This window comes from Copadichromis virginalis, linkage group LG2 (assembly GCF_057382275.1).
Source record: "Copadichromis virginalis isolate Kocher_CV1m ecotype Utaka linkage group LG2, C_Virginalis_male_GT1.1, whole genome shotgun sequence".
NCBI lineage: Eukaryota > Metazoa > Chordata > Actinopteri > Cichliformes > Cichlidae > Copadichromis > Copadichromis virginalis.
The window spans coordinates 33303724-33331443 of NC_140619.1; the positions used below are offsets into that span (position 1 = coordinate 33303724).

The 27720-nt window shown below is 39.9% G+C and overlaps 1 protein-coding gene across 1 annotated transcript in view; it reads right to left on the minus strand.

Moving 5' to 3' along the window:
- Positions 1–23251, minus strand: part of tsc22d3 (TSC22 domain family, member 3) — a 32345-nt gene extending 9094 nt beyond the window's left edge. Inside the window, exon 1 of the mRNA XM_085430944.1 lies at positions 22438–23251. Coding sequence (XP_085287070.1) covers positions 22438–22778 — 341 coding nt within the window. The 5' untranslated portion in view covers positions 22779–23251. The remainder of the gene's footprint in view (positions 1–22437) is intronic.
- Between the last annotated feature and the right edge of the window lie 4469 nt (positions 23252–27720).

Below are 27720 nucleotides of genomic sequence, written 5' to 3' on the forward strand. Positions count from 1 at the left end.
CAGCTGCTGTATTAAGCAGGTTTACTAAATTACAGGCAAAAAAATAAATACCAACTTTGAGGGGATTACTTATCTACATTAAAGGCTTTAATTGTGATCTTCATAGTATAAAGAAGAAACATTTCTTCGCTTGTTTTTTAAAAGCCCAATCTCACTAAATCAGAAGCTACAACAAACAGGTGTGTGTGTGCGTTCGTGAACATGTGTAGTCCTCGCCATCTGTAGGGAACTGTACCTATCTGATTAGTCCCTTGATAGAGAACCTCCTTTGCTTTATAACAGCTGTCTGGGTGCTAACCTGTGTTCATTATCATTAAAAAGACAAGACAAGGACTACCGGCTTAATGCAGTTTCCCACGGCAACATAAAGGTCCGTTTGAATGGTTTGCTTACCAGAAATTGTTATTATATTTCATTTTAGCCAATACATAATTATATTCAGTTCATTTACAGTAGCTTTCACCGTAACTAACAGAAGAACAGGCACTATTGTAGAAATGGTGATGTGCAGTATATTGCAGCTAACAAGCGTGGGGACTTTGCAGCATCTGGCACCAGAATGCAACTCAGCAGAAGTCAGACAGCTTCAGGCCATAATGTAAAGATTTACCTTGTATTCTAACGAGCAACATGTTCCGGCTAAATTTACTGTGAAAATACTGAAGTAGAGCGGAGGCCCAGAGGACTGTGTTAAGGGAATATCACAGGTGAAACCCTGTCAGGCAACATTCATATCCCAGCCCCAAATCTTCCCCCCACAAACAGTATGTTCGAGTCAGTAGCCCTTAGGATTCCCATCTGTGTTTTACTGCGTTTACACTGACATTGGCAGAGGAGAACACGCGCACACACATGCAGACACACCATATTGTTCACTCTGAAAGATGGCAAACTCTCTGACTAGTATGGATGCAGTTTAGTGATCTCTCAAAACGCTACAGGGGTGCAAACTGGAAAGGAACTATGGGTCTACCCAATACTATATTCTGTTCAGTTGATAATGGAAACATTTAAAATAAAAAATATGTATCCAAGACAGATAAAAAAAACATTCTGTGTTTACGTGAAAGTATGTATATATTTAAAGACTGGATCTAGTGGATGACACTTCGCATGGCTGGATCACATCCCAGAACAAAGGGTTGCAGAGTTCACTGCCATTAATCTGTCTAACTATGGAATGCTGACATCGGACTAGATATGGGCACAGGCTTCACTGAAATCCACTGCAGTCTGGTGGATCTGCAGCAAAGTTGACTGTTACACACATTCATCCGTTGATACTAAATGATAGTATCAGGTTTAACTTGTCAGGAGTTGGTTGGATTTACTGTCAACCCTATCAGCAACTAGAACATTAGTAAGCAATTAGAAATGTGATTTTAGCACAGGATGTTCATCATAATCATGGCTGTCACTGGCACGCATACAGTATAAGTAAATACAGTTAGAGCTATAAATGTTTGGCTAATGTCACTTTTTTAATTATATCTCTGTACACTAGCATAGTGAATTTTAAATCAAAGCTAAGATCTGACTGAAGTGCAGACTTTCAGATTTAATTCATAGGTTTTGTGAAAAAGTAGTTTATTAACACTTTATTACTCCTAATAATTTCTATCAATAGTCCCCAATTCCCAGATGTTCAAAATTAGTTGACCAAAATAGAATCATGCTAAATTTAAGTACTGTGTTTAATACTTAGAACAAAATTATTGTAGTTAAAGACAACCCGTGGGCTCTGTCAGGTCTTCAATAGAAACCACTTTCATCCACTCCTTGTTTGTCTGTCTTTCTGTTTTCACTTTTAACTTTAATAACTGAAAAGCATGATCTAATGGGCAGAGATCAGGTGACTGACCTGGCCACTGAAGAATATCACATTTCTTTGCCTTGAGAAACTCTCGGGCTGGTTTTGCAGTATGATTTGAGTCGTGCACTGTCTGATCAGTTATAGAGCAACTGAGTGAATGTGAGCAGAGAGAATACGCCCATACATTTCAGAATTCATCCTGCTGCCTTAGTGATCCAGTTCCACTGCCAGCCATACATGCCTATGCCACACAGATGATGCATTGATGTTTCACATCATGAGCTTGTTTCTCTCCTTCTCCATTGTTTTATATTCCCATTGAACTGATACAAGTTCATTTTGGTTTCATGTGTCCATCCTCTTTGCAGACCTGTGAAGACTCTCAGAGGTTTTCTGGAAAGGTTCTTCTGGCTTTCCTGTACTTGAGTGTAACTAGTGGTCATGAAATATCAAGGGAAGGGGCCTCACCTGGCCATGAAACTGTCTGTAATTCGTGAATGTTTTTGCTCTACCCTTTGAGTTAAAGCTGAAAATGCACTTCAGTCACATTTTGACTGGTTTGAAATTTACTGTGATGGTGTAAAGAGGCAAAATTACAAAAAATATTTTATTCTTTTTATAAGATAAGATAAGATAAGATAAGATAACCTTTATTAGTCCCACACGTGGGAAATTTGTTTATACTTTATGGACTAGAATAATGAGCAGTCTGCAGCTTTTTAACAATAAGGAAAAGATGAACCTCTTTTTCTTTTTAGCTCACTTTCACATGCATGTTTTATAGTATCATTATTCTTTTCATCTTCTTCAAACTATTCCTCATATTCATGTTACGACCTTTCATTTTATGTATATTCTTTCTTGTGATTTCTTCATTTTTCCATCTTCGTCGCTTTCCAGCTGAGGCTGAGCTAGCTGAGCTTGCAGCTGTGTGACCCGAGTCACCAACAACTGGGACAACACTGGAGGGAGCTTAGGCCTCATTGAGCCATCCTCTGGTGTGTGTTTATGTGTTTGCTTGTGTTTTGCTTGCCTGTGTGTATGCTGATGAATCCAGTTGGTCACACGTTTGCATACGTGCATACTCGCGCGCGTATGACCTTGTCAGCATGATCTGGATTTAACTGGATGATGGACACCCTGCTAACTCTCACTGTCAGTGTCATCCAAACACTGAATCGTTCCCACAGACTCCAGCAGGCTTCTCCGCTGAGTATTAAAGCTAATCCTTTGTCACCTGCGACACGACGATGGAGCAATGACAAAGTTCCCACGGATAATTTGAAACAAGTCATTCCCGGTCATTATGACAGAAAAGCACATTTGCAGCTTTAACACAAACGAGCATCAAACAAACCGCCTTGCAACAAAATGGAAAACAGTTTCCAAAGAAATATGTCGTAAGTCTTTCAAAAGAACTCGAAAGAATTCTAAACCTTTTATGTTGCCTCAGTTACTTTATGTTCTGAGGGGTCTCTTACATCTGTTATTCAGCTATTATTCATTTTTTAGATTCTTTTAAACTACTAAATACAGACATTTGCTGTTTTTTGAAAGAAAATATCAGATAAATCATCACTCATTTCTTGGTAAAATTACTTTGAAGCTAAGACACGGGTGCTTTCTCCTAAGTTCCTACCATTAGCCTGAGGAGGTTCCATCGCAACCTGCTTCACCGATCTCTACAAGCCCAACGACCTATATTATTCTCCTTTAACAAGACCACATGAATGACTCAGATCATACAAAACGCTGTATATCAAAACAAAGATGATAGAATAATGTGTAATATATCTGCTGTGGGTGAGATGTGCAGTTTACCCAAGACTTTAAATCACCTTAAAGGCAAAATAGTTTTTTCAGTGTGTAAAAGAATATATCATTATTAAAGCTACTGCTTAAGCACACATACTGTTCCTGGAACAAACACCTACACATACACATGCAGGCTACTTCACACTACTGTAAGTGTTCCGACCAGAAATAGTAACGCAAACAGAAACAGGGCGAGGACCGCTTCTCATTTGTAATGAATGTAGGCCTTTAATGTTCCCTCCAGGGATCTTACCCGGTATTTGTGTTATAGCTTGAGGCAATGCTATTGAAAACTCTGACTGATTGCTACAGACTTGGAATCGGTGGAGCAGCTGCATGAAATTAGGCTTGTTTATATGTAAATAAGTCCATAAATATACCCAATCTTTAAAGTTCCATTAAAGGCATTTACTGAGGAAAGCCACATTGACTTTTTTCTCAAAGGGAAAGCTGATACAAGTGCAGCTGTGAAGGGAACTCATGTATATTCAGCACCTAATTTGATTCCCCCCCATTCCAAATAGTATCACCAAACCATTTAACGTTGAAGCCAAGAAATCCACAGGGGTATTCAGTCTGTGCAGGCTCACAGAGGTATGGCGTGGATCAAATGCGGGAGAGAAGCGCTGAAGGGTGAGAGGACACTGTGTACACAATATTTCCTCAGCCTGTCTGCATGGTGAGAATCTCATGGACGGCCTGAGACAGACGAGGACAAGGCCAGATGTGCTGGCCACCGTTGTACTTCAAAGAAAATATTTTGCAGTTGAGTAGAAGCCTTATCTTCTTCAGAAGAAAAGCTGAAATATATATATATCCTGATGAAAGTTAATGGGAAGTCTGTTTAATCAACAGAGAGATCCTAATCTAAGTATTTAAACTAACACATGGATGAGTAACGGGGTACTATCATGTTAAAACACTCTGTTGATGTGTTACTGATAGTGTATCAATTCTAAAAGGAAGCATCTTTTTGGTAAGTGATGGTGTGAGCATGCATGTATTTGTATGTATATTTACATGAAAAGTATTGAAAATGGATCATAGCTTTGAGCATGTTGGCATCTTTGCAAAAAACATATAAGTTTTTTTTTTTGTTATTCTAGGCTCCGTGAATATCCAATCATCACACCCTGTATTTATTGTATTTATAGTTTGTCATGGTGTATTTATTATATTTATGGTGTAAGTCTGCCTTAGCTATGGAGATGCCATTAGGACCACTCATTAAGACTGCAGTTGAACTTGTGCTTAAAGTTTTGTACAGCATTTGAAGCCTAAATCTTCAAATGTGGCACCAGTGAAAGGGAGGTTAGATAGGCCTTTGATAGATGTCAGCATCCCATCATTTAATTATTGTTTACATTTTGAAGGCAAATCAAATTCTGAGACAACCTCAAACACTTGTTTTTTTTTTCTCAGTTCAGCAGAATTTATATTGTAGCACAAGAGCACTTATTTCAGGATGTGACTCAGCCAGGGGAAGGATCTACATCCACTCTGTTGTGTGATCCAGATGTAATGGGAACACAGTGATATGCTGGCACTGTGCTGCGATTGGCTGAAATGTTGTTTGTGAGTTTAAAGGAACCCCAGCCTATCCTGCCCTCAAAGAGCCAAAATGCCTGCCCCTTATACAGAGATGTAAGTCTTCTAAACTTCACTGTCAGCCTGTGCGAGTGTGTTTGTTTTATTATTTGGGTCGCAGTCCATTTGTAGACATGTAGGAGAGTAGGGAATAATGAAACAGATAAGAACTTGACTTGACAGGATATGTGGTGACATTGATTAATTAAAATAAACGCAACGTGATGTGATATCTTATCGCACATTAAAAACAAAATGATATGAACCAGAAAAACATAAACATCTACAGTGTTACAACATGTTGCATTGACAGAGTTTAGGGGTTTTTCCATCCGCGTGGAAATGAGGAAATTTGTCTTTTTACAGTTCTTATTAAAAGAAAACCCTCTTAGTAACTGCTCAGTTTGCATTCTGACAGCAGTTTTCTTTTATTTGTTGTCATCTTTTTATTGTATGTGGAAATGGTTGCCATAAAGAGCTTGAAACCAATCAATCATCGTCTTAGATTTTTACCCACACAAAGATTCTTTTTAAATAACCTTACAGCAGGTTCACGATGTCTTTAAAGAGAAAAAACAGGAAATATGTCCACTTAAGTGACTCTTGAACTTGAAGCCGGTCACAGTATGCAAGACAAATTGTCTATCTGCAGTGTCATTTTCCCCGTTTCCAAGCTGCATTCAAGAGCGTAAACATGATTTGCCATTCCAGTCATTGTATCAAGACGCAGGTAAACAATCTAGGACAAACTGGCCCGCCTCCAGCGTGTACCAAAGGGTTCCAAAGTTCACTTATGAAACTGGAGAACACTCTGTTCTGCACGCACACACCACACAGGTACTGCCACTGGTCATACTTCTGCGCATGTGAAGGTGTGCATTCAAGCATGGATGCCAATAACGCTAAAAGATCCCTACATATGTATGTATGCAAGAAGGACAAAAGTACATCAAGATAGAAAAGCAGACCTACGCAGAAATCAATGTGCACATGCATAAAAAACACAGGGTCACTAACGAATGCCAACAAAGCTAAGACACACACACAGACAGACAGAAAAGCATGCCTGCGTACTAGACACTCTGTCGCTGTCTGAACATGCAGATTTATAGAGTTTGGCATACAACTTCTTTCACTTTTAAGGCACCAGAAAGAAAAGATCTTTAATAATTGGGAACCTTTCATAAGACCGAGGGTTTTCACTGAATGTTGTTGGGTGATTAACAATTGGATTTTAAATGCTCAAAGTTCAGGTCTAGGAAAAGTGGCAGTCTAATCTGTGGTTTTATTCACTGCTATCAGTGACTTTAGAAAACTATTTTAATAGTGCACAACAACCGAACATGTAAGACAGTGATTGCTATGCTTGTGATCTTTTGCAATGAACCCTGACGCTGACGTAAAATCTTTAATCAGATCTGGCCTATCGACAAGGAGAAGTGCGTAAGAGTCCTTTATTGTTTTGAAGATGGACAGATTTGCAGACATAAGCAATGTTTGGGAGCCAGTAGAAGCTGTCACCTTATCTTGACAGCTCACATCACAGAGTTCAAGCGCTGATGTATGAGGCTTCCCACCAGAATGGCAGTGGCTCAACTTTGTGCAGATGCAGCAAGGTTGGGGGAAACACAAAGCAGAATAAAGCATGTGCATTGTAATTTAGGAATGCCATTTCTCTGTGCGGCAGAAGGTATTCAGAAAGAACTGAGGCAGATCATAGGGAAGACTGCTAGAGGTGAGTGAGGTCAAACACTCAGGTACCGCATTCCAGCAAAGCATAGTGTTCCAGGGCTGTCTTTAGCCTCGGTCCTGCAACAACTGAAAAGCATGCTGCTGGAACGATATGCAAACTCTGAGTTCAGCTTTGTTGTTGCAAACAATTACAGCGCACAAAGCCAGGTATGTCCTAAGATCTTTTCAAAAGACCTCTAGGTATCTCACAATATTTATTGACTACAGACATTCAGTACGTCCATCTAAATATGCTGAGCAATATTTAAAATATATAGTTAAAATTCAAAATGGCAAAATCAGATCGGGCTGACATTTGTTATTGGTTTAATAATCATAAAGAAGTAAAGAGTTGTGTTCCCTTTTTCAGCACCTGTCATTCTTTGTCTTTACAGTAAATCCACACTTTAGACAAACAGAAAACCAGTGTCAGTAAAAACCAAATATGATATTTTTGAGGAACTGTTTCAGGAATTTGCAGAAATGAAACAAAATCCTGTATTCCGCAGGTTCCCATGATAACTCCTGACCTACATACACGTGCACACACACAGTCACACCATTATCACCGGTTTCCAGCCTGTGTGACTGATTGTTTTCTTCACACTCCTTTAATGACTGTGGTGTTCTCACGAAGACTCTAATTACATTCTGAACACAAAGGCGGGAGCACGGCGTGGTGCCTGCAAGGTATCTGCGCACCTTTACGATGCAAAAGCACCTGACCAAGCCAAAAACGTTATTTCAGAGAGACGTACATGTAAAAGCAACTTGCCAGAATGTGATTAATTTAGTAGTGTAATTTTTGTGTCTTGTCTGCCACCTTGTGCACAGTCCTTTGTCCTGCCGTCTGTGTCTTTAGGCTCTTTGTGTCTGTCTCGCTCCTCCTCTTTTCTTCCTCTCTGCCTGCACTGCACACCTCCTCTAACAGCTATTGTTATTCCTGTCCTTTCATACAGTCTCAGAGCAGTAAATCCTATCTGACTGGTATGCTTTGGGACGGCCTAACCCTGACTCTGTCTTGAGATAATTATCCTGTCTCTGACCTGTCTAGTCATATTCGTGTTGTCTGGTACGCAGTCACCTTTTTTTGACACAGGTGTTGCCGTGAGAGGATAAGACAGCCCATTACATAAAGTATATGTAACTGTGACCTGCATATGGACAAACAATGGGAGGGGTTAGGGTGAAAGAGCATCCGCCCTGTGCTCAGTGAGCTTAGCTATTTGTGTTGACTTTGCAAGTGTACCATGTCTGGCCTGTGTTCCTGAATAAAGGTGAACACAAGTGATGCTGCCCAGTCACGTCCTTTCACGCTGTTGTTAAAAACATAAAGCAAATCTGTCGAAAGGGTGAAAGCATTCAGCAACCTATAGATGTTTTTTAGACTAGAACCCCCGAGAAATTAAACACAAAAATACATGAATGAGCATGTATCATAATTTACTTCAAAAATCCAAAATATAATTGAAGGACCGATTTACATTTGCAGGATTTGCTCAAAAAGGAAACTGAAGCTACAGAATCTTAGCTGTAATATGTTCTGCTGCTTTAATATTTTATACCCTTTCAGCTCAAAACAAATGCATAACAGACACAGGAACTGGTCTGATGACAAGAACTCAGGGTATCACCTTCCATCAGAGCGCAGTGCACCAGTTATTATTTGTCTGCACTCTGCCGTCTGGGGACAGGACTTTACTTTCTATTATAGGCAAAGCACAAAGCTACCAGACACCAAAACAGGAAAATGTAAAAATGAGGAAGAAAGGAGGAGAAAGAGGGAAAGGGCTTTCACAACTGTTAGGCAGTGTTTCCTCTGATAGGAGGCTTTGGCTGTACTCCCAGTTCTTTAGGTAAACTGTCAAATAACAGGGTTACCTTGAGAGGAGCGCACTAGTTTTGTTTGGAAGAGATGTCGTGAAAAAGTGCGTTAAAATGACAAAGGAATGACGTCTAGGCAGATAAAAAAATAAACTTTTAACTCAGTTGTTCAACCTAGGAAAACACTGTCACAAATGTAAACCTTAAATTGTAAATGTGCAAAATTATAGTCAATACCAAATATTAAGTAGATATACTAAACAAGACATGTATGGCCGTGTACAAATGATGATTCAGTAGGATGTGCAGGAGTAACAGTGCATACATTTGCAAAACTTGTTAGCCTCTTATCACGGGATCAAGACGATAAGAACAATCTAAGTCTTTAATCTGTCCTACTGCACGTCTCAATGTGTCTGTGAAAACAGGTGGCATGGACTGTTTAACCCATCACTCCAGGCTAACACTTTTTAGAGCCATTTTCCATCTAGTTAATACCACTGTGGCCTCAGATAATGTGGAGACTTGTTTAAAATATGAATCTGACTTCAACGGTGGCAGCGATGAAAAGAAAACAGAAGTGATGAAACTAAGATGTTGAGCCACTGGCATGAATAAGAGTTTGCTTTCACACTGAAAGGACGAGTGTGGAGAAATATATAATTAAGTGAACTGCAAAATCAATTCAGTGGTGGCACTGGGGTTTGCTATTTTATTACACAAATTTTAAAACGAGGATTCCCAAAAGATGAACTTGGGAGGAATTCAAATTGCTTGTTCCCTGTTGACCATCCAATTTGAACCAATGGATTTGTTCCCAACTGTTTCACTGAAATGCAAATGCTTGTTAAGATGCCAACTTGAGAGGGAAATAAAAGACATGCCCCGGGAGAGGTGCTTACTAAGGCACTTTTCAGTGTGATGGCCTAGATATTATTGCCTCTTAATATTGCAAGAAAAACAAAACACTCGAGAGACAAGCACTGCCTGAGCTGAATCTGATATCTCCTCCTAGAGAGCACATTTGAATATGAATAGGTGGAAGTATCTTTCTTTTCTTTCAGTTGTGTTCTTGTTTTTATTATATATATGTTCTCCCCTTGCTGGCTGTCAAAGAATAACAGTGAGGGGCTTTGTGTTTTATCAGGGTGTTTCTCTGAATTTCTCAGTGATACATGCTACAATAACATCCTTTCCCTTCAGAGGGCTAGCACATTGGTTCATGAACAAAAAACCCCTGGAAGTACAGCAAAACCACTCACTAAAACTACTAAATGAATCTGGAAAAAATAGATCAATTACAAACTGATGATTCTTGTGACAAATTGATGGAAAATGCATGGGCTGGCCAACATTTTCACACTGTTGTTTGTTCTTTTATTGCAGAATTTCTGTCTGCAGTTCAGCATCTTACTTTGCTAGGTAACATGATGACATCATAATATATTATGCATAGCAAAGGTACTGTTATTAAATTAAAATTATATTTTTGTAGGTGCTGCAGGTGCATGAATGCTACAAATTGTTAATTTTAGTTCAATGGTAGGTGATTGCAAGGCAACATGATGGCATCATAATATATAATATAGATGTGAACTGCCAGGGGACTAAGAGACCTTTGTGCCAGTTTGGTAGCTCAACTACTAATCATGTAGGAGGACTTTGCAGGCAACACAATATATTTGCTGTATTATAGTAATATGCTCACACTAAATCTCACAGCTTCCATTTAACAGCTATTTTTAAAGGTATACTTAAACCAGGAGTTCTAAAAAAACATCCAACGGAAAAATGAAAGACTTGTAAGAGCTTCTTGTATGTATATGGTGTCCCTGCTATGAACTGGCATGTGAGTACCCAGCAGCAAAGTAAATGCTAGACTATGCTAAGCAAGCCAAGGATGATGGATCAATAAAAACATGAAGGTCAGAATGAGCAAACGTGTGGAAGTGAGAGATGGAAAAAGACACACGACACTATCATTTCTAACCAACTCCTGCAGTATATATTAGATATATATATATAACAATTATTCAGGCAGGCCACTGAGTCACGCTCAGTTGAAATTGCTGATTTTCTTCATTTTAATGTCAGCTGATGTTTATTCTATGCAGTCAGTTGGAAAATACAACAAAGGATACACAAGATCCTTTAGTCTTTAGCCTCATCAGAGGTTATCAGAGGGTTGCTGGGATGTCTGTGTGCCTTTTTGGAGCACAGTTGCTGAACAGTCCTGGTGCCATTTCGGAACCCTGCATTTCATGCTATGCATCACTTAATGAGTGCATACATGTTGTAACTGATGCCTGCTAAGGTTTAGACAAGGGTTTTGCTGCTGCTGCTTTCAGTTCCTCTGGTTATCCACGTCTGCAAATGCAACTGGACTTGTAGACTTGTAGACCCTTTTAGACTTGCTTTGCTTAACACACAGCTGTGACTTGACACGTGAGAAGGAAGATTGAGCAAACCATCAGTTTTCCTGTTTGGCTCAAGCATTTTCACAGCAAAGAACATTGATTTTCACACAAGAAAACCTCCTGACCCTCACCAACTTCCACACCGTAGACTCACAAGTAAGGTCGTGACCTTAAGTATTTCTCTCTCCATCAAATACGGTGCAGGTTCCACTTCCCCTGACATGACACCTTGCATTCTGGATGGAAATAAATAAGTCTTTGTACACACTGCAGGCCCCTGAAAGACTTGCGTCAGGGATACGGATGGCAGTCTGGATGGAATCTGAGTGTGTGTGGCGTGCACTAGCACATGAAAATGAGAGATAATTGCAAGGGCGAGATGAAGAAAGGGTAGAGAGGACAAACTCTTTCATTCATTAACGTTCCTTCCAGTCCCACACTGTTTTTCTTAAGTCACAGTTCTATCGCTCTGCTTACGAGACAGCTACAGTACATGTTTTCCAGAAAACAGCTGAAAACATGTAACATGTGCTGTTTAGCCTAATCCCAGATTGTGTAAACAACACAGCATGCAAACATAATGATGAGTCTGTGACTCACTGGTCTCCATGACTCCATACTGGAAGGAATGCAGAAGGAGTTCATTTAATGTCACTGGTGCTAAATGCCCCTTGTGATGGCACAGTAATATGACAGGGGAAGGAGGAACAAGGCTAAGTTAGATACAACCGGTCTAAACTGCTCTTATGTTACAACTGCCTCATTTAAAACACCGTGGCACAAAGAAAAAGAAAAGAGGTCTTGGACAGGATGCATCTTGTTACTGTAGCTCATTTGGGACTCACTCTCAGTCTTTCTCTCTCTCGCTTCCTTCTCTTTCTCCCTCTGCTGGGGAGCAGCCAGCAACAATCACAGACTTACTGAAACTTGGCACATACGTTCATTTTTTTCTCTTTGCTCACTCACAGCCTCTTGACTGCCAGCAAGGCACATTGAGAGAGAGAGAAAGTGCTTGGCAGAACAGGTCCACCTTTTTTTCTTTTTATTCCACCAATGTTGTCTTTCAGAAGGCCCAAACTAATCCTCAGTGCAGTATAACTTTCTTTTTTTCCCAGTCAAAGTTCTAGTGAGGAGAAGTGACTAGATTTCAAAAGCCACGGCTGGGTTGTACTTCATCAGCTTTGTTTTGTCATAGGCTGTGAGTCCCTGTGTGCTGTCACCACAGGAAAAAAAAAATGGTACTTTACAAAGTTTCCAGTGCATCATTTTTCTTTGCCAGTTTGGTTAATTCTATTTTTCACTTCAGGCTTCCTTGTTTCTTTTGCCCACTCGATTTTCCTTTTTCACAAAGCCCGTGTTCACTTATGTAAAAAGCCCTGAAGTCAAAGAGTCTTTGGGAATTTTGAGGCACCAGTACAAACAGGAAACCATATTTATTATATTACAGTCAGAGTTGATGTTTCATGTAAATTCACCAGCATTGTTTTAAGAATGTATGCTTTAAACTTTAATCAGTTTCAGTTACATTAAATTGAATTTTCTGCCACTGTATGCTTTTGTTTCTGGTTCATTTATAGAATTGAATTACTTGAATGTTATTTGTTGAAGAAAATGTATTGCACTACTTCAGGTGCATGTTGCCCACCATGTTCTCCATTCAGTTTCTATCTTGATAGCTGTAGACAGCTATATGAAGTGTCCAGGGCTTTTTTTGTTATCATCTCATTGCCATGCAAAGACTCAATTTCCATTTTTCTATTTTCTTCTCCTTATCAGGGTCATGGAGGGCTGGCGCTAATATCAGCTAACACAGAGAGACAGCCAACCACTCACACACCTACAGCCAATTGGAGTCACTGGTTAACTTAATGTGGATGTGTTTGGACTGTGGGAGAAAGCCAGAGTACCTGGAGAATACCCAAACTGACTCAGGCCCCCAGCCAGCCAGTGTAATCAAACCCAGGGCCTTCTTGGTGTGAGGTGATGTGCCAACCGCCATGCTGCCCAGGACTAAAATTAATGATGCAATTACAGTAAGACATGAGCTCCAACATATAAGGTAAAAGCCGTTGTGGTGATGTACTCAAAATTAGGGAAATACTTTATAAAGCATTAATTAAACTAAATGTTAAAGCACCACTTAGGTGTGATGAGTAGCAGATGTTGGAGATGCTCATATAAACCAATTTCACACATATATTCAATTAAAAAATTGTTTAATGTGCAAAACAACATAATAATTACTCAACTTTGTGTTGCATAACGGTTTGCTGTAAGTTCTTTGACCAAAATGAGTTTCTTTCATGCTTCTTCATAACACAGACGCTGCTGTTTTACCATTTGCATGACAGGGGGAGAAATGCTGGGAAAATGCAGGGATTTTAAATTACACCTCCACCCCGAGGACTCCAAAATGTTTACTAGAGAGCACCAAAGTGTAGTCAGAAAAGGAAAACACCGTCTGTTGCCAAACTCCCAATGTCCAGTTACTTCAAAAATAGAACATGTGATTGGTCTTGGTGCTCTAACCTTTCCTGCGTCCTGGAAGGAAGGGCTTTACGACCTGCTGAGGTTCAGAGAAGAAACTGTTTTCCTAGAGTCTTTAAGAACAGTTCTCAGCATTGGGCTGTGGCAACACCCTTGTTTAACTTTGTTTGATGCTACCTCCATGCCTTGCAGGCTTAAAGACATTTTAAAAGGCTTGTGTAAGTGTGTGTCTAGGGGTGTGCATGTGTGTTTTTGTTAGGCTGTACACAGTTGTGTTTCCTTCAAGGTCAGAAAAGGTAAGGTCTTAGGTGATTCTTAATTTTACTGCTTTTCAGTCTTTTTCCTGTGCAATTGTGACTATATGTATCTGTGTGTGTGTGTGTGTGTGTGTGTGTGTGTGTGTGTGTGTGTGTGTGTGTGTGTGTGTGTGTGTGAGAAAGCAGTCAGGGAACATCATGTACTCAACCTGCATGTGAACAGTACCCAGAGAAAATAAGATAAGCACTGTTGGGCTGCATTGTGTAGCCAACTGTTGTGGTATCCCACACTGCGTCAGTGTTAGATACAAACATGTAAGATTATGGAACAGCTATGCATGGAGAAACCAATCGATGTAACATTTGAATGAATCCCAATTAAAGCCAGCGTATTACACACCTTCTAACTTTTCCAGACCAAAATGTGAAAAATGTGAAATTTCACGAGAACTTACAAAGGCCAATTTTTTTTTTTCAATTTGGATGCATAAAGATGTTCTTTTGCCTTTTACACACACACACACATAGACATATAATACAGAGGACAGCAAAACTGCAAGTTCCCCTTGAATTTCAGACACACCATTTGTTTCTACTGATCTTTCTTTCAAACTTGGCCCTCAGAAGCAGGGTGGGTTCCCACAGTCTCACTTTTCATGCAGAGATTAGAAAGAGACTGGGATTCCCATGCTAATGAAAATAGGGCAGAATGAAAATTTTACCACCCCCCCCAGCCAGCAGCTTGTTTCGCTCAGCCTGAATGGTGTGGAGAGCACAACTCTACCAACGCCTTCATTTCAGCTTCCCTTTATCTACATTACACTGCTAATATCTATATTCTGTTCCTTTACTAACTCGCTGTACCAAAAGATGTTTTTGAATCACAGTGCACCCTGGCTATCGATCATTATACAAGCTATATTACAGTTTAATGTCTACTTAAATTGTATAATTATTATATTGACTGTCTGCGATACTGTGACTCACACTTAAGTGCAGAACCTTGTGTGTGTGAGTGTGTGATGGCAAGTGTTGACAGGCTTCCTTATTATCTAATTAGGCGCCATAGTCATGGTCCAAGCAGATAAGGCACGGAGTGCAAGCCATGGTCACTCCACACACACCCCACCCATCTTCCGGCACACTTATGTAATTCCTATAACTGCTATCTGGAGTAACTAAGATGAGGAATGAAAGAATGAAGAAAATGACAAAGGGAATAAACAAGAATAAAGAGGGAAGAGACACATCAAATAAAACAGGCATCAACAAAGACAGCTGCACAAACTCAAGAATGATTGAAGAAACAACTTTAATGGATGGGTGGTACTGTTTTTAAATTCTTCCTGTTAATAGTCACTATGAAAGGGCATCGATTCCTGTGGTTGCTCTCTGTCTTCCCCAAAATACCTAGGAATATGTTTTTAAATCATATTAATGTGGCGATGCTAAGCTTCCAGGCATTAATTACACATATTTTTTTAAATGAAAACAAAACACTGTCTATATATTTGGTCCTTGGATATTGGATAGTTGGTTATTTATAACTGCAACATCACTGCGATCATGATCTAAGCAAGTCAAAGAACAATTCCAGTGGTTTTACGCAGTAAATCACATCTGGTGACAGCTTACATCACTGACAGGCATTTCATAACTAATGAAGCTTGTGCTGTCATTTTAAAATTGCTTTTTCATTCTTTTCATTTGTGTTACATCAGAATGCTCAGAGCCTGACACAGACTTGAAACTTGCTCAGTATAGTTGATTTCTAAAATTAAAAGACACAGTTCCTTTTTAGACCGTTCTTTAGTCACTGATCTTGATCTGATCTGTCTCAGATGACAGTAGGCGTTACTTATAGATTTCTAATCCAATATCTGGTACATGTTGTATCTACACTCGGTGACACACAGGACAAAGAAGCTTAGCTGGATTTTGCTGTGGTGATGTGTCACCCAGCAGCATAATGCTATGGGTCATCTCAGTGTGCTGCATTCTGCACGTGGATAATGCTATGGGTCACCTTTGCGCCCTCCATTGCCAGGGTGCTTATGTGTGGGTGTGTTTGTGTTGTTAGAGTGCCTTGTGTCTCAGTTCTCTGGAAAATCTGAAGCAATCAGTTAGACAGCAGCCTCAGGACACCTGTTTGCAAAATGTTAAAAAGTCTTCAGAAACCCTCACTGACAGGAAGCATATTTATTCACACAAAAACTAAACGCCTTTTATTTATTCCAATATCAGTCTCCAGGTTCTTTGCATTAAGAGAAGCTTTTGCAGCAAGCAAAAGTCAATGAACAGAAAGATATCATAACAAACATCTGATGCACATCCTATGTTTGTATTGTTGCTAAGGACAACTGAATGAAACCACAGCAGTGTTGGTAAAGAAAGGCCCGCGCAGCAGAGGTTGCATCAACCTGTGGTGCAGGGTTTGTCTGTGGATTTCTGAGTTAACAAACACTGATCTCTGTCTGCTGAAAGTGTTGGCAATGATGGAATTTATAGCGCGCGTGTGTGTATGCCTGCCTATTTTGGGAATTGCATGCACACTTCACTGTGTGCAGTCTTCACAAGGATTAGCAACTTGATTATCATTTTTAATACAACAGACAGATTAGTCCAGTAATAGAGCATTGTCATGTATTTTATATGGGCAGACACGCACAAACACTTGCAAACAAACCATTCAGTGATGGTTCCAGACGTTCTCTGGCAGAGTACCCAAGGCAGCCTATTCATGTAGTAACAACACAGTAAGGTAGTAGGTCGAGAAGTACATTATAAAGCCATTATTGTCCATTTCTCTCTAACCTGGTCCCTCAGTAAATAAATCACAGGTTTATACATGCCAAATCTATACCAATGTGTGTGAGAAAATCTGCTGGTTTCCAATATTCTATCTCCACCTTATGTTCCCAGAATTGCTTTTTTGCTTCCAAGACACAAGTGGTCAAAGTCTATGTTATAGAGGAAACCCATAAAACGATAGTAAAACAAAGACTGCTCATGTTTTTTTTAAAGTTCCCTATACTTCATTCAATTATTAATAACTTCCTGTAGCTATAGAAAAACAGTGTTACCTCTCCTACGACAGCTGCACTCTGCCTATATCTTATATCCACTAAATGTCAACAGCACTGCTATTCTTAGCTAACCATGTTTTGTCTTAGTCCCAGATCCCTGTCTGACAACCTACTTCAGACTCTTTCTTTTCCTTTAGCTCTCCCTGCCATCACTTCTGTAGCCTGCATTCGCTCGAGATTTGATTGGTGATTGATTTGGTTTGTTGCAAAAGTACAAAAAAAAAACCCTAGATTTAGATTTTTTTCAAATGTCATTACCAAATCTTTAATGCGGGTAATACAGGGACAGTTATCTCCAGCAAATGAGCAATGAATCCTTACACACTTCATATCTATCTGTCTACTACACCTTGATGGAATTTCTCTGTAGCAGTGAAAGAAATGTAGAATTCGATTTTAAATACTGTTACAGCAGCTTGTTCCACTCTGATCATGAGGCCTGTTACAGCTTGTAAGTATTTATAAGACAAACATGTGTTCTAGGTTCTAAATTTCCCCCCATTTAATAGTGAACTGGTAAATGGCACTATCTACACCACCACAGAGAAAAGAGAAGAAACACTTTTTTTCTTTACCCCATTCTACATCCTCAACATTGCTAACTCAGCTACATCACCACAATATTATCTACAGAAAAAAATTAAACACACAGGGTTTAAAATAAGAAGGTATCCTTTTATTGTAAAGCCTGCAGATGAAAATCTATTAAATAATTTGACTTGTCCTGATGTTTAAATGTTATTCAGCACCTCATCCTCTCCTCCCACCTCCCTATGTTGTTTCTACACAGTTATTGTGTCATGTATGTGTATGTCATGGATCTGACATAAACATCACATTTCAATCGTGTCTTTAAAGAAGCACAATAAAAACAGAGCATGGTCCCAGTGCATATTGTTTTCCTTGCAAGACTAAACAACCGCTGAGAAGAAATGCAGTTATGGAGTTAAAATGAATGAAAATGTATTTTCATATTCTGCTGAAATGTATAAGAATCGATCCAGTGTTGTGTAGAAAAACAGCAATTTTACAGACTGTGATGGGACCCTTTATTTGGCTGCAGAAGCCTCTCCAGGCATGCCTTGGTTTTGAGGTTATTAAATCTTAGAAGTAAATATAGGCCTGAAATCAAAAAGAAAAAAGTTCTTGTAGCAAAGCTACTTTGTGGTTTGTATGTGAATCACAGACTGGAGCTTTCATGATCAGCAGAGTGTCAGACACAGCTGGATGCCGTCTCCACTCCACATTGTAGGAGGGCTAGGTTAGGTTCAGCAGTCAACTGGACTTAAGCCAACTGCCAGTGTCATCTTAGGCCAAAGTCAGAAACTTATAACAAGGTCAACAGGATGTCTCAAGGATAAACAGAAAAGCGAGAACAGAGAGTAAAACTTATCTTGTAATCTTATCTTCCTGCCTTTTTATGTACAAGCATAAAATCTGTGAACCTCACCTACAACTCTGTCATAAAGACTGATGGTCATTTCAGCCTGACAAAGCAATCACAGTGTTTTCCAACCAGACTGGAAAAGTCCTCTCTTTTTTTCAGTCAACAGGCATGAACAAGAAGATGAAGAATGTCCCATCCCTACACAGTCATGCACCTCCTTGATTCCAAGAAGTTTTTGCTCCTTAAAGCTAAAAGGCTTGAGAAAGTCAGCCTAACTTTGCTCTACCTAATAAAAGCACTTCATAGTCTGTGTCTTCAAATCCGGCCCCCCGTCAGCCCCGTACTTTGGCCACAATCAACTATCTGACACTCTGTGAGTCTTTTGTCCTGCTATTTTTTTCCCTGGACACATTTTTTTCCCTTTTCACCTCCCCCTCTTGTTTTGACGGCTTAACAGCTGACTAGTCACAGACCTGATGTCCTACGATAAACGTTTGTATCATCACTGCAGGCTCTTCACCCCCCTTCACCCTGGCAAGTGGTTTTTAATAGCTGCTAAATACTGACTGACTGGTAGTGCTGAAGGTGTGCGACAGTGCCTTTCTCGTTCCAGCCAACTGTAGCCCACTAAGCCTTAAAATAAATCAGCGCATTTCCTCTCATTTTATCCTGTGGATATCACAGATCCACCTCACCCCCCTTGGGGCTTTCTGGCTCTTCCTCAAACACCAAATAAGACTTGTGACTTAAAATTCTCCTCTCGGGACATTTCCGTAACCCTTAAATCATTTACATAACACGTCTTCTGTCGCCTCCAAGAGATGTCCTGTCGTGCTTCCACGGGCCATGCTGAACATTTTATTCTGTTAACAAGTGACAAATGAGAATGATAGCTGCTGGGCAGAATGACCACCCAGTGTGAGGTCACCGTCTAAACTCGAGCCAGGCTTTAATCAGACACCAGTCCTTCCCAAAGCGAATACTTGAAAAATCCATGAACTTCTGCAAACCTCAGCTCAGCAAGTACATGTACGAATGAATCACTGCTTATTTCCTTTTGAATGAAAACCTGCAAAGGTTTGAAATCACTGTTTTAATCCTGCGAGGAAGTCTATGAAAGCCACATGATCCATGTCTGTGGTTCTCTCTTGAGAAGGGAAGGGTTTGGGAACAAAGTGTTCAGGCCAAAGAGGGTTCGTCAGACAAACAGTTCAGCTGGCACAGGCAGACATATGGTCGTTCTGGCAAATGGCAGAGGTGAACAGTTTGTCTCACAGCCAAAATATGTCAATACTGCAATGCTATATAAATAACAGCACTTATGTTATGTTATTCTAATAAGTTGTATAACTGTGAAAGTGTTGCTTTTTGTATCAGTCTGTCACACAAAGCCAGAAAAAACTCGTGTGTAACACCTTTAACAAACCTCTGCCAGCAGGCATTATTCCAGGTGTGATTCATAAACAATGAATGCTTCAAATCATAATTCATCTGACCTATCAGTGTATTCTAAGGCAATGTTGAAAGTATAATATAGAATAAACACAAACTTCTTTAGAAATGCCGTCATGTGTGGCTGTACTCTTTAAACCAGTGTGTCTCCATCTATCATTATGGCACACCCTCGCTCTCATAAATAAAGAAGTCCCACAGAAAGAGAGCAGGAGCAGAGTCTCCTAAAAAGGTGTCAGAATTAATAAGCATTTACACAGTGGTTATTAAAAACAAAGCGGACGTAGTGGACATTTGCAAAATAGTTTATATTTGATACACATGCTAGTTCAGTCCAAAAGGCAGACACAGTTTGCACAATTCTAACAAACTTGAATATTTGGTGTGGCTACTTTTATTCTTCAATTTCTTTAAGTAATATTCAGGAATACTTTTAAAGGCCATTCAAAGCTTTCTGTTCTCTGTAAAGATGATCCCATATTTTTCATCACTTTAAAAAAAGGCCACAAATTGTCTGTTCTTGCAACAGGCCGACTGTAACGAAGTGCTTAAAGATACATTTTAAAAATAGTTCCTTTTCTAAGTTGTCTGTTATGTACAGACACAACACTGATTCATCCCTTGAGATCCCTTTTTTTATGCCCGAATGATTCATAGCTCATGATTCGCGCTAAATGGTTTAACAAACAAGATGGGGAAAAAATCGCTTAAAATGGCCACGTATAAGGACTTTACTGAAAATAAGCGAAAAAGAGAAACGTTTTGAAACACCTTCAGAAAGCCTCGAGAACTGTTACTCAAGACCAGCTTAAAAATATTATAACAAAGCCTGGCACCTTGGAAGCAAGATACAAAGAAATGAGGGTGACTGAAGACTTTCTGCTCTGCTGCATAATCACTTCATATTACATGACACAGCCTTACCGTTTCTATTTTTTTAGAGCCAACACCTGCAAAATCTGTATATTTCTTGTAAATGTCTAATCGTCACTGCTATCAGATCAGCTGCAGTGTACAGTGAATGGTTTAACTTCTTTTGAACTCCCAGTCTGTACTGTAATCATCACTGGACAAGAACTGCCTTCCAGCATACAAGAAAGAAAAAAAAAAGACAGGCTTATTTCGATACTGTGTGCCAGTCCAGCTTCTGGATAAATTTGATAAAGTACTGATAATGCTTCTTGGCCAGAACACTTTATTGATAAGATAAAACCTACAAGTAATCGCATACGTAACAATAATTACCTTGAATGTGATCACTCCAGCCAACCTTAATTAGGACCGTCATATTACATATATAGTCAAAATGCCAGTTTTTGTGTTTCCCATTTAAATGAAACGAATTGGTTTATTTTCATTTAAAGTTCTACCTCACGTATTTAGTTTGAAAGTTGAAGCTGCAACATTTTCTGTCTTCTTTTCTTCTATTAAATTGCAAAAATTCCAGTTTTAATGGAACTTTGTTTGTTTTTGTTTTTGTTTTTTTAATATAATTGTTGTTTAAAAAAAAACAAACAAGAAAGCATTTTCGCAAGTTTTTAAAAAGTAAAAGTCTGCAAGAGTGACTTCAAGAAAGTACAGGAACTCTCACAAGTGGAACCAACCTTTATCAAGATTCCATCTGTGCATATACGCCACAAACACATAGCTCACATAACTTAGTGAACATCAATGGTGCCTCTTAAAGTGATAACACGTTCATATTCTTGTAGCTTTCACTGGTAATCCCCATAGATCTACACATTTTATGTATCAGACACCCAGATACACCGTATTTAATCGCATATGGCTGGCTCAGGTTCAGTATTTCCGCAACAGTAAAACTGTAGCTAACTGGAAAGATGGTAGCTGTTAATTTGAGGCTGAAGTCATTTGACAGTAGCTGCCAAACAAACCATCCAACTGGCAGCAACATTGTAGCAGGACATTCTCTTCCTTGCAAACAGTGCGGCGTGAGCTGCCAAATGCTGTTTTATAAACACTATTTGGCAGAGACAGTGTAGGAGCGAGGCCAGTTTTAATTGACCTCTAGCAATAAAAGATCATTTTAATTGAATCAATATGACAACAAACTGCTGTTTTAGAATAACCTTGTGTATTTGCGAGGCATTCTTTTTAGATTACATTTTGTTTACCTTTTTTCTCTGGCTTTTTTCCCCTCCACACAGTATTGAGTTGTTTTGAAGTTGAAAGCTTTTTTTCCATTGTGATGAATCTTGCAAGACTTCTTTATAAGAGTTATGTCCTATAAATAATAATTGTCCTCAGTCCTTAACATCACTGTGTTAAAGCTGAAGAGGACGTGCACATATTATTGTCCCAGTTCCAGTAAGTAATCTATTACTGTAAACATGCAGAAGACCCAAGAAACCTAATTACACTACATTTACCACCTCGTTTGATTACTCTAAATGTGTTTCATTTGATTCACTTGATTTAATATGCAGATCAACAGGTGAAATCGCGACTTTGTATTGAATACGCCTTAAGTGAGGTAAAGAAATGAAAATATTCTTAAGTTCAAAGGAAAGATCTTTGAAGTAACCAGATAAGAATGTACCTGTCTGACAGCCAAGCTTACCTGTGAAAGAAGAGCAATATAGACAGCATGGTCTGGTCAATGTTGCTGTTGCAGATCCCCTCATTGAGCAGGAAACAGGGGTCTCTCACAACCGACTCCAGGGAGTCCTGTCTCATGATGTTGTTCAGTTTGTCCGTGTTCAGGTTCTGGTACATCAGCTGGTTGCGGAGCTGGCGGAAGTGATTTACAGTGGGGCTTGTGGGGCTTGCTGGCAGGCCTCCTGTAGTAGAAAGGCCCTGAGCTGGGCTGCTGGATATGGATTCATCACAGCCATTGGCCAGGTCCAGACAGCAACTGCAACAGTCCAGGCCGATGGGCGAGAGGCAGTCGTCATCTGACATCTTGGAGTGCAGCTGGATGAAGAGGGAAGTCGCCCAGGGCAGGTGCAGAAATTTCAGCAGAAAATGACAGAGACTGAGCTTTATAAATAGTAGACAAAGTGAAAGACACAACAGGGGTGTGTTCCTTAGCTCTGACAGAGACACTGGCAGGTAGCCTGGGTCAGTCTAGTGTACCGTCCTGTCTCCACTGCAGGGCCAGGAGGGCTAAATGGCAGGTTGAGCTGCTCCCTGAGAAGTGCACTCACGCTGGGCCACTCTGCCTGCTTCTATCTCTGAGTTCCCCTCCTGTGGCTCTGCTGCATTTAGCCTTTTGTTCGGGGCCGACGCTGCTGCAATGTGTTGCTACTGTGGCAGGAAAAAGACTGAACGCACCACACACACATACACACTCACTCACACCAGTTCAGCAGGAGTCCGCTTGAAAGCAAAACCCAGAAGCTGCTTATCAGTTTTTTCTCTGGACTTTTTTTTCTGTGGTTGGCGTGCTTAGAGACAGAGGGAGGGAGTAAGAAGGAAGGGAGGGAGCATGGAGGAAGGGAGGGAGCGATGAAGGCAAACAGGGTGGGGAAAAGCCTGTGATTGGTAAAAAGCATTGCTGGTGATTTATTGGGCCCTCCTCTTTTCTCGTTCAGTTTAGCCATGCGTGCACCAACAGTAAGAAAGGGAAACAGAGAGGGGTGACACCGCAGAGCATGCTTGAGACATGTGCAGTTTCACCGGCTCCACCCTGCCATTATGACAGCCGAAGGACTGGCTGAGTGAGAGAGGCTGCAGGAAGACACACAGAGCAATGATAACATGTGAGAAGACATTGACATTGAATTGCTAAAACTGTGTTATACATGCGTCATTGATTGTGCTGTGTTTATTAGCTTTTATCCACTATACAAGTCTCTGTAAATTAGGTTTCTCAAGCAGTTTCACTAATTTCAGGACTTCCTTGTGGAGAACACACAAAAATAAGGCAGAGAGGACACAGTCCAAATAAAGACAGAGCAAAAATTAGAAACTGCAAATTACTCAGTAAAAGTGTGACTGCAAAATGTGTATATGTTGTCTATATGTTATTCATTGTACGTGTTGTTTGGATGTGACTCACTTCTGCCCTGTGTGAACTGCCTTATGCAACATCGGTCAGCGTGAAAACTAATGGCCAGAATATAAATGCACTATAAAAAAAATAATAAAATAAATCACATGAAATACAAAATGCATGCTGCGTTGGAGTTTTTTCTTGCAAAGTGAACAAAAACATTATCTTATCGGGCCTCCCGATGTTTAAATAGCATTTTGTCATTTTCCAGTTCTGTTTCCCAAACAGCTTTAGATTGGGAAAGCGTGTGCTGTGTTCGTCCACGTGATTAATGTTTCACAAGTCCTGGTAAATACCAGGGCAATGTCGTTACAACCAAAACAGACGCTCTGGGAAGATGGTACTGCTGAGGCTCTGACCTCAGCTGCTGACCAACAAGTGCACTGCATGTTGTCTACAGATGGCTAGTCACACAAGAGCACAACAACAAAGATAATTATAAAAAATGCATTTACTCTGAGGCATGCAGACATTTCAGCTACACTAAAAATTGTCGGAGCACCTATTGTTGGGTAGCAGAGGGATCAATTAAGCAGAGAAAATGACTGACTATTGCTTTATTGAGTGTGTAATGATGTCCTCAGGCAGAGGGGTTGCTACTGTTTGGGTGGAGGAAACGCCGGGTTTGAAAACTGATGTGGGTAGAGACTCCCATCTAGTGGAGATCTATAGTATAGTCAGTGATTGTTTTGGTCGGCAATGATTTTAACTGACATTAACTGGAATACCTTTCTGGAAGAATTTTATAAATTATACTATTCATGATACAATTACAGAATTACACCATTAGATTATATGATATAAACTAAACCTGGGTTTTGAGTTTATGACTTCAGCTGCAGCCATAGTTTATTATCCATTTATAGGCATGGTATCAAACTCTCATGTTAATCTTCTACACTAATTGTCCACATGTCCACTTTGTTCGATTGACCAGTTTTACTGCTCAATAAAATGGAATAATCAGCTGATCACATGGCAACAGCAACAGGTAGGTATATAGACATGGTCATGATCTGCTGAAGTTTAAATCAAGCATCAGAATGAGAAAGCAAGGTGATATGGCAGTTATAATGTGACATGGTTATTGGTTCAAAATGGGTTTTCTGCGTATTTCAGAAACTCCTGATTTAGAAACTATCCAACGTGTGGAACTTCTCTAGGCCTCGCTGGTGCGAGAGGTCAGAGGAAAGTGGCCATACTGTCCATCCCATGATAAAGTGTACCCATGTTCTGATGGGCGTATAAGCAGGATTATGAACTATGTCACAAAATTCAAATTATTTTCTTGAATAAAACAGTTAATACAGTGTAAAACTGTATTAACTTGGCCTCCACACGTTTCAGGCACCTTGTTGAATCTATATCATGAAGAGTTAAGCTCTGAAGGCAAAAGAGTCCAACCCAGTATTAGCAAGGTGCTAATATATATATATATATTAGGGGTGCAACGATACACAAAATTCACGGTTCGGTTCGGTTCGATACTTTGGTGTCACGGTTCGATATTTTTTCGATACAAAAAAAAAATGTTCATGCCTTTTTAATTTGTCATTTATTAAAATTATAAATATATATTTTAACACAAAAGTACAGTTTTTAAATTTAACCCTAACCCTTGTGCGTGTTGTTTTTTAGCTCGTCATATTGCAGCCACAGAAATTCTTTTGTCCATGAAACCATAAAGCTGCACTTTCTTTTTGCCTTATAGTCTGATTTGTCATAACTTCTCCGTTTTGTGGTAAGCTTTTCTTTGGCTGTCACTTCTTCACCCTGACCTGTCTTATTTGGCTCAGCAGAACTAAAATATATATCTGTCTGTGAAGGTTCTCAATCATCCAGGTCATCGTAGTGAAATATATATCCTGCCGCACTCACATAAGCTCAGCGATTCTCTGCGCGATCAACCTCTCACATGTTTAAGCTGCGGGAGATTTCACTTGTCATGTTTGCATAGTAAGCTAACAATTAATAAGACGATGTCAGAGAAATTGGTGCACAAATTATCATCACTCACAGATCAGTGCTGTCGCTCTCTATACACAGTTCGCGCGATTGCAAAGTGAAAGCAAAAAAACAAGCGCAAATTCAAACACGATTTCAATATGTCACATATTGACAGTGGCTCACCGATGCCAATGACATAATTACCCAGCTACATTTCTGAAAGAATGCAAAAGCATTGACATATATTTTTCCTTCCTACAATAGCCCGACAGGCAGGGCAGAGATAGCCCCGGGACGTCGGGCTAGCGATATTGAGAGCCCTGTATCTGATTGAGGAATCACTCATCTTTGGAAAAGAGAGTTTATTACAGAGAAATGTCTCTTTCCAAAATAAAAGCTATACTATCCGCTTCTTCTGGGCTATATTCTCAGCAGCATATTAAACATATCAGGTCTCCATAAGGAGAATCCTGTGCTAACAGCTGTCTAAATGACTCGGCTAAAGTTTGTAGCATGCATACTTGTTGTTTTTGTCTTTGCACTAGGATGATGTCGGTGTAAATGTGCAGTCATATTCGTTGTGTTCCCACTAGTGCTTTCAGGTTAATCTCGTTGAAATAACCTTAACGCCACAACACGGCAAATCTCCGTTAACGAGCTACCCTATACAGAGGGGCTAGACGGCCAACACGTTAAGGAGCTAACTGCGCTAACACACTAGCTCCCACCCATGTAATTGAGCATTGCATGGCACATCCAACATACTGTTTTACTTTAGTCCATGACTCGCTTACCTTCAGGGTCATACGTCACATGAAAACCAAAATAATTCCAAACGCCAGATCTGAATGAGGGTGGGGGAGGTCCACTTCTGTCTCGCTAGCTTGCCCTGCGCTCTTCCTTCTGACCATGCTGTCTGTGTTGAGCGCTCAGTGAATCTGCGTTCGACTACTCCGCCTAGGCTGCACTCTCGAGCCTAGGCGGAGTAGTCAAATGCAGATTCACTGAGCGCTCAACACAGACAGCATGGTCAGAAGGAAAGTTGATAAAATAAATTACAAATTTTGTATTGTTCTTTTTTTTTCTCCCCTTTGGTTTTCTTTCTTTCTCTCCCCCTCTTTCTTTCATTCTTTCCCCCTTTCCTATCCCACAGTCATGTCTGTCCCGTTTGCAACTGAAAATAAAATAAATTCATAATTAGGGCTGGGCCATATTATAAATATCGCGATAGAATGGGAGTAAAACGCGCATGCGCAGTGCCTTTGTTTTCATTCGCACATGGCCGATTGTTGAGTGAAACAGATGAACCAGAATTGGTTTGTAAAAACGGTGCAACTTCCGTGATGTGGAACTGGTTTGGTGTTTGTCCGTCAGATACACAACAAAGCACATTTTTTTGCAGAACATGCAAGCGGCCGTTGTTATTGTCGTATTTGTCGGACTAAGATGCTCTTAAATCTGGGAGTAATCTGGGTCCTAAACTCCGTATGCTTCAGGTCAAACAACACTGCAGCATCACTTAGAGTTAAAAACTGTCTAAATTCTTTCATCTTTAATAAAACGATCAGCATTGCTGCTTTACCAGGTGTAACTATAAAGTTTAACTTCCAGGCATCCATGAAAACAAAAGTTATTACATTTAACGGAGTTAGAAGTTAGCAGGAAGCTAGCGGAAGTTAGCTCGCTAGTTTCGCTAGTTACCTAAGCATGATATTGCATGTTCTGACTGAGAGATTTCTGAAAAAAATCAAACGTACAGCTCTGCTATCACTTGCAACATAAATGAAGACAGGAAACTAAACAGCAGTGACGTTTGTAGGGTTACTGAAGTTGGGCTAGCTGGTATATAATGATGTGCTACGTGATCGCTAGCGACACAGCTATGTTAGCATAACATAAACA